The sequence below is a fragment of the Oncorhynchus clarkii genome, chromosome 25, assembly GCF_045791955.1.
Source record: "Oncorhynchus clarkii lewisi isolate Uvic-CL-2024 chromosome 25, UVic_Ocla_1.0, whole genome shotgun sequence".
Lineage (NCBI taxonomy): Eukaryota > Metazoa > Chordata > Actinopteri > Salmoniformes > Salmonidae > Oncorhynchus > Oncorhynchus clarkii.
The window spans coordinates 26,114,417-26,127,280 of NC_092171.1; the positions used below are offsets into that span (position 1 = coordinate 26,114,417).

The window sequence follows — 12,864 nt, forward strand, 5'->3', positions numbered from 1 at the left end:
GTTCTGTTCTTTCTCTTCTTTCCCCTCTCCTAATTCTGGCATTCCTGCTCAGACTGCTACACACACACACACACACACACACACACACACACACACAGTATTTTAGCAGTCTGAGGGGGAGAAGAGGGTAAAAAGAGAAAGAAGGGGGGTGGGGGGGTCAAAGGAAGCATCTCTTAGCAACCACAGGACAGTAATTACTGTAGCAGCAGCTGGGAGCAAACCAGATTTCCGCTGTGTGTTAAAACACTGGCGTGGGCTTCTTTACACACAGCACTGACTAACCAAAGCCAGCAGCCTCCTCCACACGCAGTCAGCGAGGCAGTGTGAGTGAGCGAGGCAGTGTGTGGCCTGAATGAGGAACGGTGTGTTTCTGCTTGTGTTTCAAATACAAAGTATATGCTTATCTGTGTGAGAATATGCATCTTTGTGTTACTGCGTATAAGTTTGTGTACCAATATGTGCGAGAGAATTTGTGTGCGACTGCATGTCTAAGTGTGTGGCTGTGTGTACGTGCGCAGATGCGAGCTCCATGCTTGTGTGAGTGCTGAAATGTGCTGGCCATCATTAAGAACTCACCATTAGGCCTGTTCTACCTCTCCACCACACCGGTTCTACCTATCCTCTCCTCCATACCGGTTCTACCTATCCTCTCCTCCATACCGGTTCTACCTATCCTCTCCTCCATACCGGTTCTACCTATCCTCTCCTCCATACCGGTTCTACCTATCCTCTCCTCCATGCCGGTTTTACCTATCCTCTCCTCCATACCGGTTCTACCTATCCTCTCCTCCGCACCGGTTCTACCTATCCTCTCCTCCGCACCGGTTCTACCTCTCCTCTCCTCTGCACCGGTTCTACCTCTCCTCTCCTCCGGTTCTACCTCTCCTCTCCTCCGGTTCTACCTCTCCTCCGCACCAGAGCTCATAGTCCATTGTTGTCACCTAATAGGCTGGTGGGTGTATGTATACATGTATTTGTGTGTGTTAGAGTTCTCAACAGTAGTTGTCCAATACAGTTTACTAGGATTTGTCATCAATAAAATGCCTGTGAGAACACATGGGAGGCTGAAAGGAACTCTTGCGTTCTCAACAGAAGGGGCTTGAGTCATCTCATATCACAGGCAAAGGCACAGGGAGAAATGTGTTCTCTGGGCGCTACCTGGTGGACAAATGTGGGACAAATATAGTTAGAATATCAATGGTGTCTGTAGCTAATGTGAGTCAGTGATATGCATCTTATACCTACTTGTGAAATATAAAATGGTGTCTTGTATAATTAAGGTGAAATGTGAAAAATGAATGATATAGAAGTTTTGTCGTTGTGTTGCAGCCCCTGTGTGAGGCGCTGCCCTCCATCTGTACGCCAATGAAGGAGCCCTTTTCCCCCCTGAGTGTCCACAATGTGGTGTCCACTGAACCCTACCGGGGCTGCTACGTCCGCGCTCAGCCCTTTGACCAGTTTCCCTCCAGCAACCACCACTACCTGCCGCCTCAGGTCAGAACCAAACACCTCTAGACTGGAAGTCTTCACGGGTACAACAGACCTGGAATTCTGAGATCCGACTTTTTATCTGTCAGCCAATTGCAACTCAATAAAACATAAGTTATGTCCAGCTAAAAGTGGTTCCCGCCACTCGCCTCACATGCTCCTGCTGCTGAGGAGAGAGAGACAGGGAGCGAGTGAAAGGAGCCTTGGCCTAGGCCATTGTTGATTGTGAAGATGGCCTTTTTAACCTCTAGTGACTCCCAAACCCGCATATTCCTATTCATGAAAATCACAAATGAAATATATTGAGAAACTGCTTAGCCTTTTGTTAATCACCCTCTAGACAAGCATTTGTGTTTGTTTATAATAGCCTAGCATAGCATTATGCCTTGCTAGCAGCAGGCAACCTTGTCACGGAAATCAGAAAAGCAATCAAATTAAATCGTTCGAGACTCCCAAGTAGATGGCCAAAGTTCATTTTTTCCCAAAATATTATTTTTGTAGGCGAAACAGCTCCGTTTGTTCTTCACGTTTGGCTGAGAAATCGCCCGGAAATTGCGGTCACCACAACGCCGAAAAATATTCCAAATTAGCTCCATAATATCGACAGAAACATGGCAAACGTTGTTTAGAATCCATCCTCAAGGTGTTTTTCTAATATCTATTCGAAAATATATCTGTCGGGACAATTCTTTTTTCTCTAGGACCGATTGGAGTAATGGCTACCTCTGTACTTTACGCGAGAATCTCTCTCGGAGCCACCATGTGACCACTTACGCAATGTGCTCGCCTACGGCTATTCTTCAACAGAAATGTGTAAAACTACGTCACAATGCTGTAGACACCTTGGGGAATACGTAGAAAGCGTAAGCTCGTTGATGGTACATTCACAGTCAAATAGGGAGTCATTGGAACGCAGCGCTTTCAAAACCTGGGGCACTTACGGATTGGATTTTTCTCAGGCTTTCGCTTGCAACATCAGTTCTGTTATACTCACAGACAATATCTTTACAGTTTTGGAAACGTTAGTGTTTTCTATCCAAAGCTGTCAATTATATGCATATTCTAGCATATTTTCCTGACAAAATATCCCATTTAAAACGGGAACATTTTTTTTCCAAAAATGAAAATACTGCCCCTAGAGTCGCAACAGGTTTTAATTGAAGTTAAGAGAAAGAGTATAGTGAAAAGAAGCCAACAAGGGGAGTGTTTTAAGTTTTAATGTTGTAGTGGACAAAGATGAGAAGAACGTTGATGTGGCCTAATGGACTCTGTGCAACTCGCTATTCGGGTTTGAGGCAATTTTCAAACTTTCATTTAATTTTGTGTTTATTATCATATGTTTTATTATTATTATTGTAGACTTATGAATCTAAAATTAACTTTAATTTTGTACTTCGTATTTTATTTTAAGATGGGTTAAAAGTAGGTATGTTATAAAATGTATTCTATTGCTGTACGGGTAGGGCGGAGAGGAAGAACGGGTAGGGCGGAGAGGAAGAACGGGTAGGGCGGAGAGGAAGAACGGGTAGGGCGGAGAGGAAGAACGGGTAGGGCGGAGAGGAAGAACGGGGAAGAGGAACGGGTAGAGAGGAGAGGAAGAGCGGGCGGAGAGGAGAGGAAGAGCGGGCGGAGAGGAGAGGAAGAGCGGGCGGAGAGGAGAGGAGAGGAAGAGCGGGCGGGGCAGAGAGGAAGAGCGAGAGGAGAGGAACAGCGGGCGGAGAGGAAGAGCGGGCGGAGAGGAAGAGCGGGCGGAGAGGAGAGGAAGAGCGGGCGGAGAGGAAGAGCGGGCGGAGAGGAGAGGAAGAGCGGGCAGAGAGGAGGCAAAGAACGGCTAGAGAGGAGAGGAGGAACGGGTGGAGAGGAGGAACAGGTGGAGAGGAGAGGAGACAAAGAATGGCTAGAGAGGAGAGGAGACAAAGAATGGCTAGAGAGGAGAGGAGACAAAGAATGGCTAGAGAGGAGAGGAGACAAAGAATGGCTAGAGAGGAGAGGAGACAAAGAACGGCTAGAGAGGAGAGGAGACAAAGAACGGCTAGAGAGGAGAGGAGACAAAGAACGGCTAGAGAGGAGAGGAGGCAAAGAACGGCTAGAGAGGAGACGAGGCAAAGAACGGCTAGAGAGGAGAGGAGGCAAAGAACGGCTAGAGAGGAGAGGAGGAACGGGTGGAGAGGAGGAACAGGTGGAGAGGAGAGGAGACAAAGAACGGCTAGAGAGGAGAGGAGACAAAGAACGGCTAGAGAGGAGAGGAGGCAAAGAACGGCTAGAGAGGAGAGGAGGAACGGGTGGAGAGGAGGAACAGGTGGAGAGGAGAGGAGACAAAGAACGGCTAGAGAGGAGAGGAGACAAAGAACGGCTAGAGAGGAGAGGAGGCAAAGAACGGCTAGAGAGGAGAGGAGGCAAAGAACGGCTGGAGAGGAGAGGAGGAACAGGTGGAGAGGAGAGGAGGAACGAGAGGAGAGGAGAAACGGGTGGAGAGTAGAGGAAGAACGGGTGGAGAGGAGAGGAAGAACGGGTGGAGAGGAGAGGAAGAACGGGTGGAGAGGAGGCAAAGAACGGCTGGAGAGGAGAGGAGGAACGAGAGGAGAGGAAAAACGGGTGGAGAGGAGAGGAAGAACGGGTGGAGAGGAAGAACGGGTGGAGAGGAAGAACGGGTAGAGAGGAGGCAAAGAACGGCTGGAGAGGAGGAACGGGTGGAGAGGAAGAACGGGTAGAGAGGAGGCAAAGAACGGCTGGAGAGGAGGAACAGGTGGAGAGGAGGAGCGGGCGGAGAGGAAGAGCGGGCAGAGAGGAAGAGCGGGAGGAGAGGAAGAGCGGGCGGAGAGTAGAGGAAGAGCGGGCGGAGAGGAAGAGCGGGCGGAGAGGAAGAGCGGGCGGAGAGGAGGCAAAGAACGGCTATAGAGGAGAGGGGGAACGGGTGGAGAGGAGGAACAGGTGGAGAGGAGAGGATACAAAGAACGGCTAGAGAGGAGAGGAGACAAAGAACGGCTAGAGAGGAGAGGAGGAAAATAACGGCTGGAGAGGAGGCAAAGAACGACTGGAGAGGAGGAACGAGAGGAGAGGAGAAACGGGTGGAGAGGAGAAACGGGTGGAGAGGAGAAACGGGTGGAGAGGAAGAACGGGTAGAGAGGAGGCAAAGAACGGCTGGGGAGGAGAGGAGGAACAGGTGGAGAGGAGAGGAGGAAGGAGAGGAGAGGAGGAAGGAGGGGAGAGGAGGAACGAGAGGAGAGGAGAAACGGGTGGAGAGGAGAAACGGGGGGAGAGGAGAAACGGGTGGAGAGGAGAGGAGGAAAAGAACGGCTAGAGAGGAGAGAAGGAACAGGTGGAGAGGAGGAACGGGTGGAGATGAGAGGAGGAACGGGTGGAGAGGAGAGGAGGAACGGGTGGAGAGGAGAGGAAGAACGGGTGGAGAAGGGGCAAAGAACGGGTGGAGAGGAGGCAAAGAACGGGTAGAGAGGAGGCAAAGAACGGGTAGAGAGGAGAGGAGCAACGGGTGGAGAGGAGAGGAGGAACGGGTGGAGAGGAGAGGAAGAACGGGTGGAGAGGAGGCAAAGAACGGGTAGAGAGGAGGCGGAACAGCTGGAGAGGAGAGGAGGAACGGGTAGAGAGGAGGCAAAGAACGGCTGGAGAGGAGAAAAGGAACGGGTTGAGAGGAGAGGAGGAACGAGAGAAGAGGAGAAACGGGTGGAAAGGAGAGGAAGAACGGGTGGAGAGGAGAGGGAGAATGGGTAGAGAGGAGGCAAAGAACGGCTGGAGAGGAGAGGAGGAACAGGTGGAGAGGAGGAATGGGTGGAGAGGAGGCAAAGAACGGGTAGAGAGGAGAGGAGGCAAAGAACGGGTAGAGAGGAGAGGAGGCAAAGAACGGGTAGAGAGGAGAGGAGGCAAAGAACGGGTAGAGAGGAGAGGAGGCAAAGAACGGGTAGAGAGGAGAGGAGGAACGGGTGGAGAGTAGAAACGGGTGGAGAGGAAGAACGGGTGGAGAGGAGAGGAAGAACAGGTGGAGAGGAGAGGAAGAACGGGTAGAGAGGAGAGGAAGAACGGGTAGAGAGGAGAGGAGGAAAAGAACGGCTAGAGAGGAGAGGAGGAAAAGAACGGCTAGAGAGGAGAGGAGGAAAATAACGGCTAGAGAGGAGAGGAGGAAAATAACGGCTAGAGAGGAGAGGAGGCAATGAACGGGTAGAGGAGAGGAGGAACGGGTGGAGAGGAGAGGAGAAACGGGAGATGAGGAGAAACGGGTAGAGAGGAGGCAAAGAACGGTTAGAGAGGAGGCAAAGAACTGTTAGAAAGGAGGCAAAGAACGGGTAGAGAGGAGGCAAAGAACGGGTAGAGAGGAGGCAAAGAACGGGTGGAGAGGAGGAACGGGTGGAGAGGAGGAACGGGTGGAGAGGAGAGGAGAAACGGGAGGAGAGGAGAAACGGGTGGAGAGGAGAAACGGGTGGAGAGGAGAGGAGAAACGGGTGGAGAGGAGAAACAGGAGGAGAGGAGAGGAGGCAAAGAACGGGAGGAGAGGAAGCGAAGAACGGGTAGAGAGGAGAGGAAGAACGGGTAGAGAGAGGAGGCAAAGAATGGGTAGAGAGGAGAGGAAGAACGGGTAGAGAGAGGAGGCAAAGAACGGGTAGAGAGGAGAGGAGGCAAAGAACGGGTAGAGAGGAGAGGAGGCAAAGAACGGGTAGAGAGGAGAGGAGGCAAAGAACAGGTGGAGAGGAGGCAAAGAACGGGTAGAGAGGAGAGGAGGCAAAGAACGGGTAGAGAGGAGAGGAGGAACGGGTGGAGAGGAGAGGTGAAACGGGTGAAGAGGAGGCAAAGAACAGGTAGAGAGGAGAGGAGGCAAAGAACGGGTGGAGAGGAGAGGAGGCAAAGAACGGGTGGAGAGGAGAGGAGGAACGGGTAGAGAGGAGAGGTGAAACGGGTGGAGATGAGGCAAAGAACAGGTAGAGAGGAGAGGAGGCAAAGAACGGGAGGAGAGGAGATGAGGCAAAGAACAGGTAGAGAGGAGAGGAAAAACGGGTGGAGAGGAGAGGAAGAACGGGTGGAGAGGAGAGGAAGAACGGGTAGAGAGGAGAGAGGAACTGCTAGAGGGGAGAAAGAACGGGGAGAGGAGAGGAAGAACGAGAGGAGAGGAAGGAGGAGAGGAAGAATGAGAGGAGAGGAGAGGTAGGAGGAGAGGAGAAGAAGAATGGGTAGAGAGGAGAGGAAGAACTGGTAGGGAGAAAAATATAAATAATTACACAAGGAATAAGTACACAGTACCAGGACAATGTGCAGGTGTTCGAGGTAACTGAGGTAGATATGTAAATATACAGTGCATTCAGAAAGTATTCATAGCCCTTGACTTATTCCACATTTTATTGTGTTACATCCTGAATTCAAAATGGATTAAATAAATTAAAAATATCACCCCTCTACACACAATATCTTATAATGACAAAATTAAAACAGGTTTTTAGACATTTTAGTTAATTTATTGAAAACTAAATACAGAAATCTAATTTTGACATATTTTTTGACACCCCTGAGTCAATACTTTTTAGAAGTACCTTTGGCAGCGATTACAGCTGTGAGTGTTTCTTGGTAAGTCTCTTAAGAGCTTTCCACACCAGGATTGTGCAGGATCCAGTTGCAAAGGGAGGTGTTCATTCCCAGGGTCCTGAGCTTAGTGATGAGCTTGGAGGGCACCATGGTGTTGAACGTTGAATTATAGTCGAACAGCATTCTCACGTAGGTGTTCCTTTTGTCCAGGTGAACATAGATAGGAACTCTGTGTGGCTAGGCCTAAGCTTATCTTCCTTTTTTATATATATATATTTTTAAATATTAATATCATACAGTGGACACCTGGACCGATACGCCTATATGCATGCAATGCCCTGGCGCATATAGCACTCATCTCTCTGACAGCTGAGCCGTGAAGTGGACAACTTATTGTTTTAGGAAAGTAAAAACCAATATAACAATAGGCTATAAAGTTTTTCATATTCTACACATCGAAAATTACAATGTTTTATTTTATTTGTTATAGGCAGGTTTTAAGGACACAACTGTTGATCATTTGGCCAATATCACTTGTTTATTGATGGCGTTGGCATCGTCCAGTCTGAGGTTTCTTTCTGCTCTCGGATCTTGACTGGTCTTTGGATCCAGATCGGGAGGCGTTTGTTTGGGTCTGTTTCTCCACGGCCTTTTCAGAACATGTCTGACAGTCCTCGGGTTCATTCGGAAAAGGGTCTCCATTTTTATAAAGTTAATTTATTCATATCAGGTCAGGTGGGAATGCCACTTTCCATTCCCTAAGTTGGACCCGTGACCCACTATATTACAGTATATGAATAGCCCTGTATTACCACTGGAGATTAAGCCTCCATGTTAGATCTAGTTTAATAAGGTATACTAATTCTGAAGAATGTCCTACATGACATGGAAGGACAGTAAAGATCATTCACAATGCATACTCAAATAAATTAAATATATACTGACACTGCTAAAATGTCTGTGTTCTCTGAACTGAATTCAATAAAATAACACTGTCTCCATCAGGTGTCCTTCAAGTCTACGCGCCATGTGAGCTTTCACATGGATGAGGAGGAGATTGTAAGGATCAACCCTCGTAAGGATGTTCTGATTCGCGGCTACGAGGACTACCGCCACCCAGTCATGTGGAAGCAGGAGGCAGAGCGAGAGGACCCTGACTTCCCTGCCCTATTCCACAAACTGGACAGCAAGAAGTGTGAGTACCTCTTCCCCGAGGGGCCGGGCATGGAGTCCCACTCAGGCCCTGGGAGTATGGGCATGGGCACAGGACTGGGGCTAGGGCTGGGTAAAGACTCCTCCAAGGTGCAGCCCTCACCACTGCTCAAGTCCAAAAAAGGGCGGCGAAGGAGGGAAGACGGGGAGCGTTCTCGCTGCATCTACTGCCGGGAAATGTTCAACCATGAGGACAACCAGCGGGGCCAGTGCCAGGATGCTCCTGACCCCATCAAGCAGTGCATCTATAAAGTCAGCTGCATGCTGTGTGCCGAGAGCATGCTGTACCACTGCATGTCCGACTCGGAGGGAGACTTCTCGGACCCGTGCTCGTGTGACACGGCTGACGAGCAGTTCTGCCTGCGCTGGCTGGCCCTGACGGCACTGTCCTTCATCGCTCCCTGTATGTGCTGCTACCTGCCGCTGAGAGCCTGCCACCACTGTGGGGAGGCCTGCAGATGCTGCGGGGGCAAGCACAAGGCCGCTGGGTGACCTGACTGAACTCTGACCCCTCACCCGGGATGACCTACCCACAACACAGCTAGCTGACACAGGAAAGCGGAAAAAAGCTGGGTATTCAAATGCCGGCAACCTTGTTTTTCATTCACCTCAGAGGGGGTGACATGTTGTTGTAGACGCCGGGCTCTGGAGGTCTTTTGTGTCCTTCGACGCAGAGAGCAGCGGAAGACTAACCTTGTGCTTTACGGGCTCTGATCGTGAAGTAGAGTTCAGGAGCTGAACGCGAGGAGAAGGCATTGAGACTAGCAGACATGGAAATATTATTAAACAAACACACGTACTCACACTCGTACATAATACACACAACAACCAGGCCACCATGTCACTCTCCCTACAAGTAATGTGTAACTTTATGAAGGAATATTGTCTTTTGTACAGAGTGCAGCAACTACACAACAACAACAGCAAAAAACAAAACATTTGTGCATACAGAAAACCAACTTGAAGTCTGCTAAAAGGGATATGTTGTTGTGAACTTGTAGTTGGTTAACATTGGCAGGTCCTTTATGACTCGAGCGTTCGCTGACGGTGTAATTGTTAGAGAAGGTGCACTAGAAATGTTTATCCCCCTTCACACAATTCTAATGGTACATTAACCTTAAGACCATTCTTATTGAGTCATTTAACAGTTGCTGTGGTGGATGTGTACGTGTTTCCTTATTTTTCCTATTCATCAAATGTTGAACAAAAAAAGAAGGTAACACCTTTTTATCTTTTGCTGGTACAGTCTGACATAGCTAGATGTTAGAATGATTTCCTTGTTTTGGTAAGGTGATTTGGACCACTTAATTGCATTCCAACATAAAGTGATCAATTCCATGAGCAGGAGGGAAAATATGGTATTGTCTTCTGCAATCCTCCATCCCCCGAACTAGTCAAGAATTAATGTTAGCACTTCTTGACTCACCTTCCATGAGACCAAAATGTCACAATTCCAGGTACTTTACCAGATTTTCTATTTTGACTCCATCACATCTTCGCTTCATGGTAAAACTGTTGTTTTTTTATTTAAAGCTGAAGTTTTTCTCAACCAGCAAGTTTTTCTGTTTAATGTTGGTGAGTAAGGGGTCTTGAGTGCCCCTTTGTTGAACAAGGCACTTAAATTAGACTAGTTTGGGGAAAACCTTTTGTTTTTATTAGTCTGAAACTAGAAATTACCAACTAAAACTCCAATTTTGTGTGCGAAAAGCCAACCTTGAAAGCACTGGTCTCCAAGCTTTGGTTACAGCACCATCTTCAAATTTCAAAAGTACTTGATGTCTGTCCCCTTGCGATTTGAAGCATTTGTAACGAGTCAAATGTACTACTGTTAAGTCATTTTGCAGCTTGTCCACGGTAAGTCAGAGAATACATAGTTTAACATTTACCCAGTCATGAATGAACAGGTACCTCATTTTAAATGTCAAAGGGCATTTACCCAGTCATGAATGAACAGGTACCTCATTTTAAATGTCAAAGGGCATTTGCCTATAGGTAATTATAGCATATGGGTATGATTGTTTGTTACACACTATATGTGCGTAGGTCTTCATATGCAGTGAGATGTCAAGCACAGTGATCATAGAAACTGATAACTATGTTGACTCGTTGTTACAAACCTGACTTTGTTGAAAGCTGATGGGGAGATGCAGTATGAAGGTCCTTGTTGAAATCCATGTTTCACTCCGAGGAACATAGCCACAATAACTGTAGACATACCTCTGGTTGTATTCATTTGATGCTGCGTCTTTAAAAGACAGTATGTTATTGCTAATTCCACTGTTTTAAGAAATCTGTCTGCCTGTGTTCCGGAATCGTTTTTGAGAACAAAGAAATTGGTTTCTTTGATCATTTAGGCTAGCGGTGTCAGTCATTGGGTTTTTGTTTTTTTCCTTTCAATTAAGACCTAGACACCCAGGTTAGGGGAGTTCCTTACTAATTAGTTCATCAATCAAGTACAAGGGTGGAGCAAAAACCCTCAGACACTCCATGGAATGAGTTTGACACGTGATTTAGACAAAATCGTTATCAAAAGGATTTAAAATCACCCCTATTTAAAAAGCTTGTCATTACAGCCCTGTACTGTAACCAATAGATATGCACACCATCCCCCGGACCACCCCTTCTTGAGAAGGACGTGGCAACCCTGTCGTCGCCAGACTGGATGGGGGCAGTCAACTTTTTCCATATCCCTCTCTTATGCCCCATGCGAGGTACCAACCAACACTCTTTACTTTCTATGCAAACTGTTGGCCATGAGAAACACATAGACCTCTCCACACTGAGTCAGTGACAGGACACTTTACTAACGCTATGTAGACGTTACCCCAGGTACTAAACTCCAAGCACCTATAAATAAGTAACACTATATTTAAATACCGGATCAGAATCCCATTTTGTTTTTTGGAAATTAAAAGAGAGCTGTATTTGTCATTGCTGTCAGCATATACTGTAGCTTCAATTGACAGCATTATGTACATAGGTCACCTTTTAGTATTACTTCACATTGAAAGTGGAGGGCGTTCATGATGGAAATGACAATTAAGCTTTTAATGGAGTTTCATTCTAGTTTTCTATGAAGGGAGGAAGGCTAGAATGCTAACATGGTACAGTAGTGGCAGTCCACTTATTTAAAAAAAAAAGTATATATATATATAAAGCTGCTAGATACAATCACTATTTTTTTTATTGATTTGAGAGAAAAGTCAGCACCTAGTTCCTATGGCCGCATATAACCGTGTGTGTGCGTGCTCATTTGGTTGGTTTATCAATGTTTTTATTCTCCCATATTGTAATTTGGATTGCCCTGCATATTTCAAGCTGAACCCAAGATTAGATGAACCTGATTTAAAAACTTGCTGGCTGAGGAGTAAAGTGTAGGACGTACATTCATACAAGTTTAGCTGAGAGATACTGAAATCATCTGTTTCATTCTGCATTAACCAGCACAGTGTAACTCGCTATCATGTACTGTATTATATATGCAACATGTTTGTCTGCTTTAATATAGTTATGTTTTACCTGTCAGTTAACTTTGCATAAGACTTCAGTTCTTAACCACTTTGCTGCTAGTCTTTTATTCTTCTTTCAGTCTTGGAAAGTGTGCATATTTTTGGAATGCTTAAAAATGTACATTCTTGACTTTGTCTGCGTTAAAAAGAAATGCCTATATAAACGTGTTCAGTGTATTGCTTAAAAGGGTTTATTTTCACAGCAGTTGAGTGGTTACTTTTCAATTCTCCAATGCTTTGGTGCACTGATGATGAATGTAGGTTATTTTCTTACAGCGCTTGATGATGTAACATTTCTGTGATTAGTTCTAAATTGTGGAAAACATTTGTGTTTTGTAAATTGCAGTATAAATGGTACTCTTAATTCTTCTGTGAACACTGCCTGTTTCCTTTCTTTCTCATGTCTCTTTTCTATCAGTTTCTTAGTGCCATTGGCTTCACATCCTGACAACCTTGAAAAAGTGCCTCACGTCCATCATAGTTTCCATCTAAAACTTAACAGCTCTTGTTCTGGTTATATTGGTTTATATATGTCTAGGTATTTCTACCATGGTTTGAAAATTCTAAGTATATGATGTGAAATGTATAGTTCAATAACTCATGTCATAGTTGTATTTTCTTTATACAGATGTAACTTGTTACTTTTCATAAATATATAATGTAAATATGCATACACTTGTAATTTGTCATATCAAATAACATTATCATAATAAAATGGTGAGTTTTAATCTTGTGGGATTCTTTTGAAGACTTCACTCGTTCTCTTTCCTCCTCAGGTTTCCTTATGATCCGAGGGGAGTCCATAGTGTTATATTAATATGGTGGAGACTTTACATATGCACTGTGCAACCAAATTGTACATAAGTAACTTCAATGAAAAATTCTGGTTTTCATTTTAACAGTTCGTTGCAAAAGTGAGATTTTGGTCCTTTAGTAAGTACATCTAGCTCTTTTTGCCCCTAGCAGTTCAACTCGTGATAGTGCTCCTGTCATATCAAGGGAGGGTTTGGTATGAAATACACTCCCTTCAAGATGTGCTGGGTGGTACCACCTCAAGGCTCACTATAAAAGCAGGTGACCTCGTGCCTTATTTGGTAATGGTCTTGGTAAGTGGAGTGTGCCATTATAA

At 46.2% G+C, this 12,864-nt stretch overlaps 1 protein-coding gene across 1 annotated transcript in view; it reads left to right on the forward strand.

Moving 5' to 3' along the window:
* LOC139384161 (sprouty-related, EVH1 domain-containing protein 1-like) overlaps positions 1-12,463 on the forward strand; it is an 88,334-nt gene extending 75,871 nt beyond the window's left edge. The window contains exons 5-7 of the mRNA XM_071128858.1: positions 1,330-1,494; positions 8,020-10,130; positions 10,181-12,463. Of these exons, the coding sequence (XP_070984959.1) occupies positions 1,330-1,494; positions 8,020-8,718 (864 nt within the window). The 3' untranslated portion in view covers positions 8,719-10,130; positions 10,181-12,463. The remainder of the gene's footprint in view (positions 1-1,329; positions 1,495-8,019; positions 10,131-10,180) is intronic.
* The last annotated feature ends 401 nt before the right edge of the window (positions 12,464-12,864 follow it).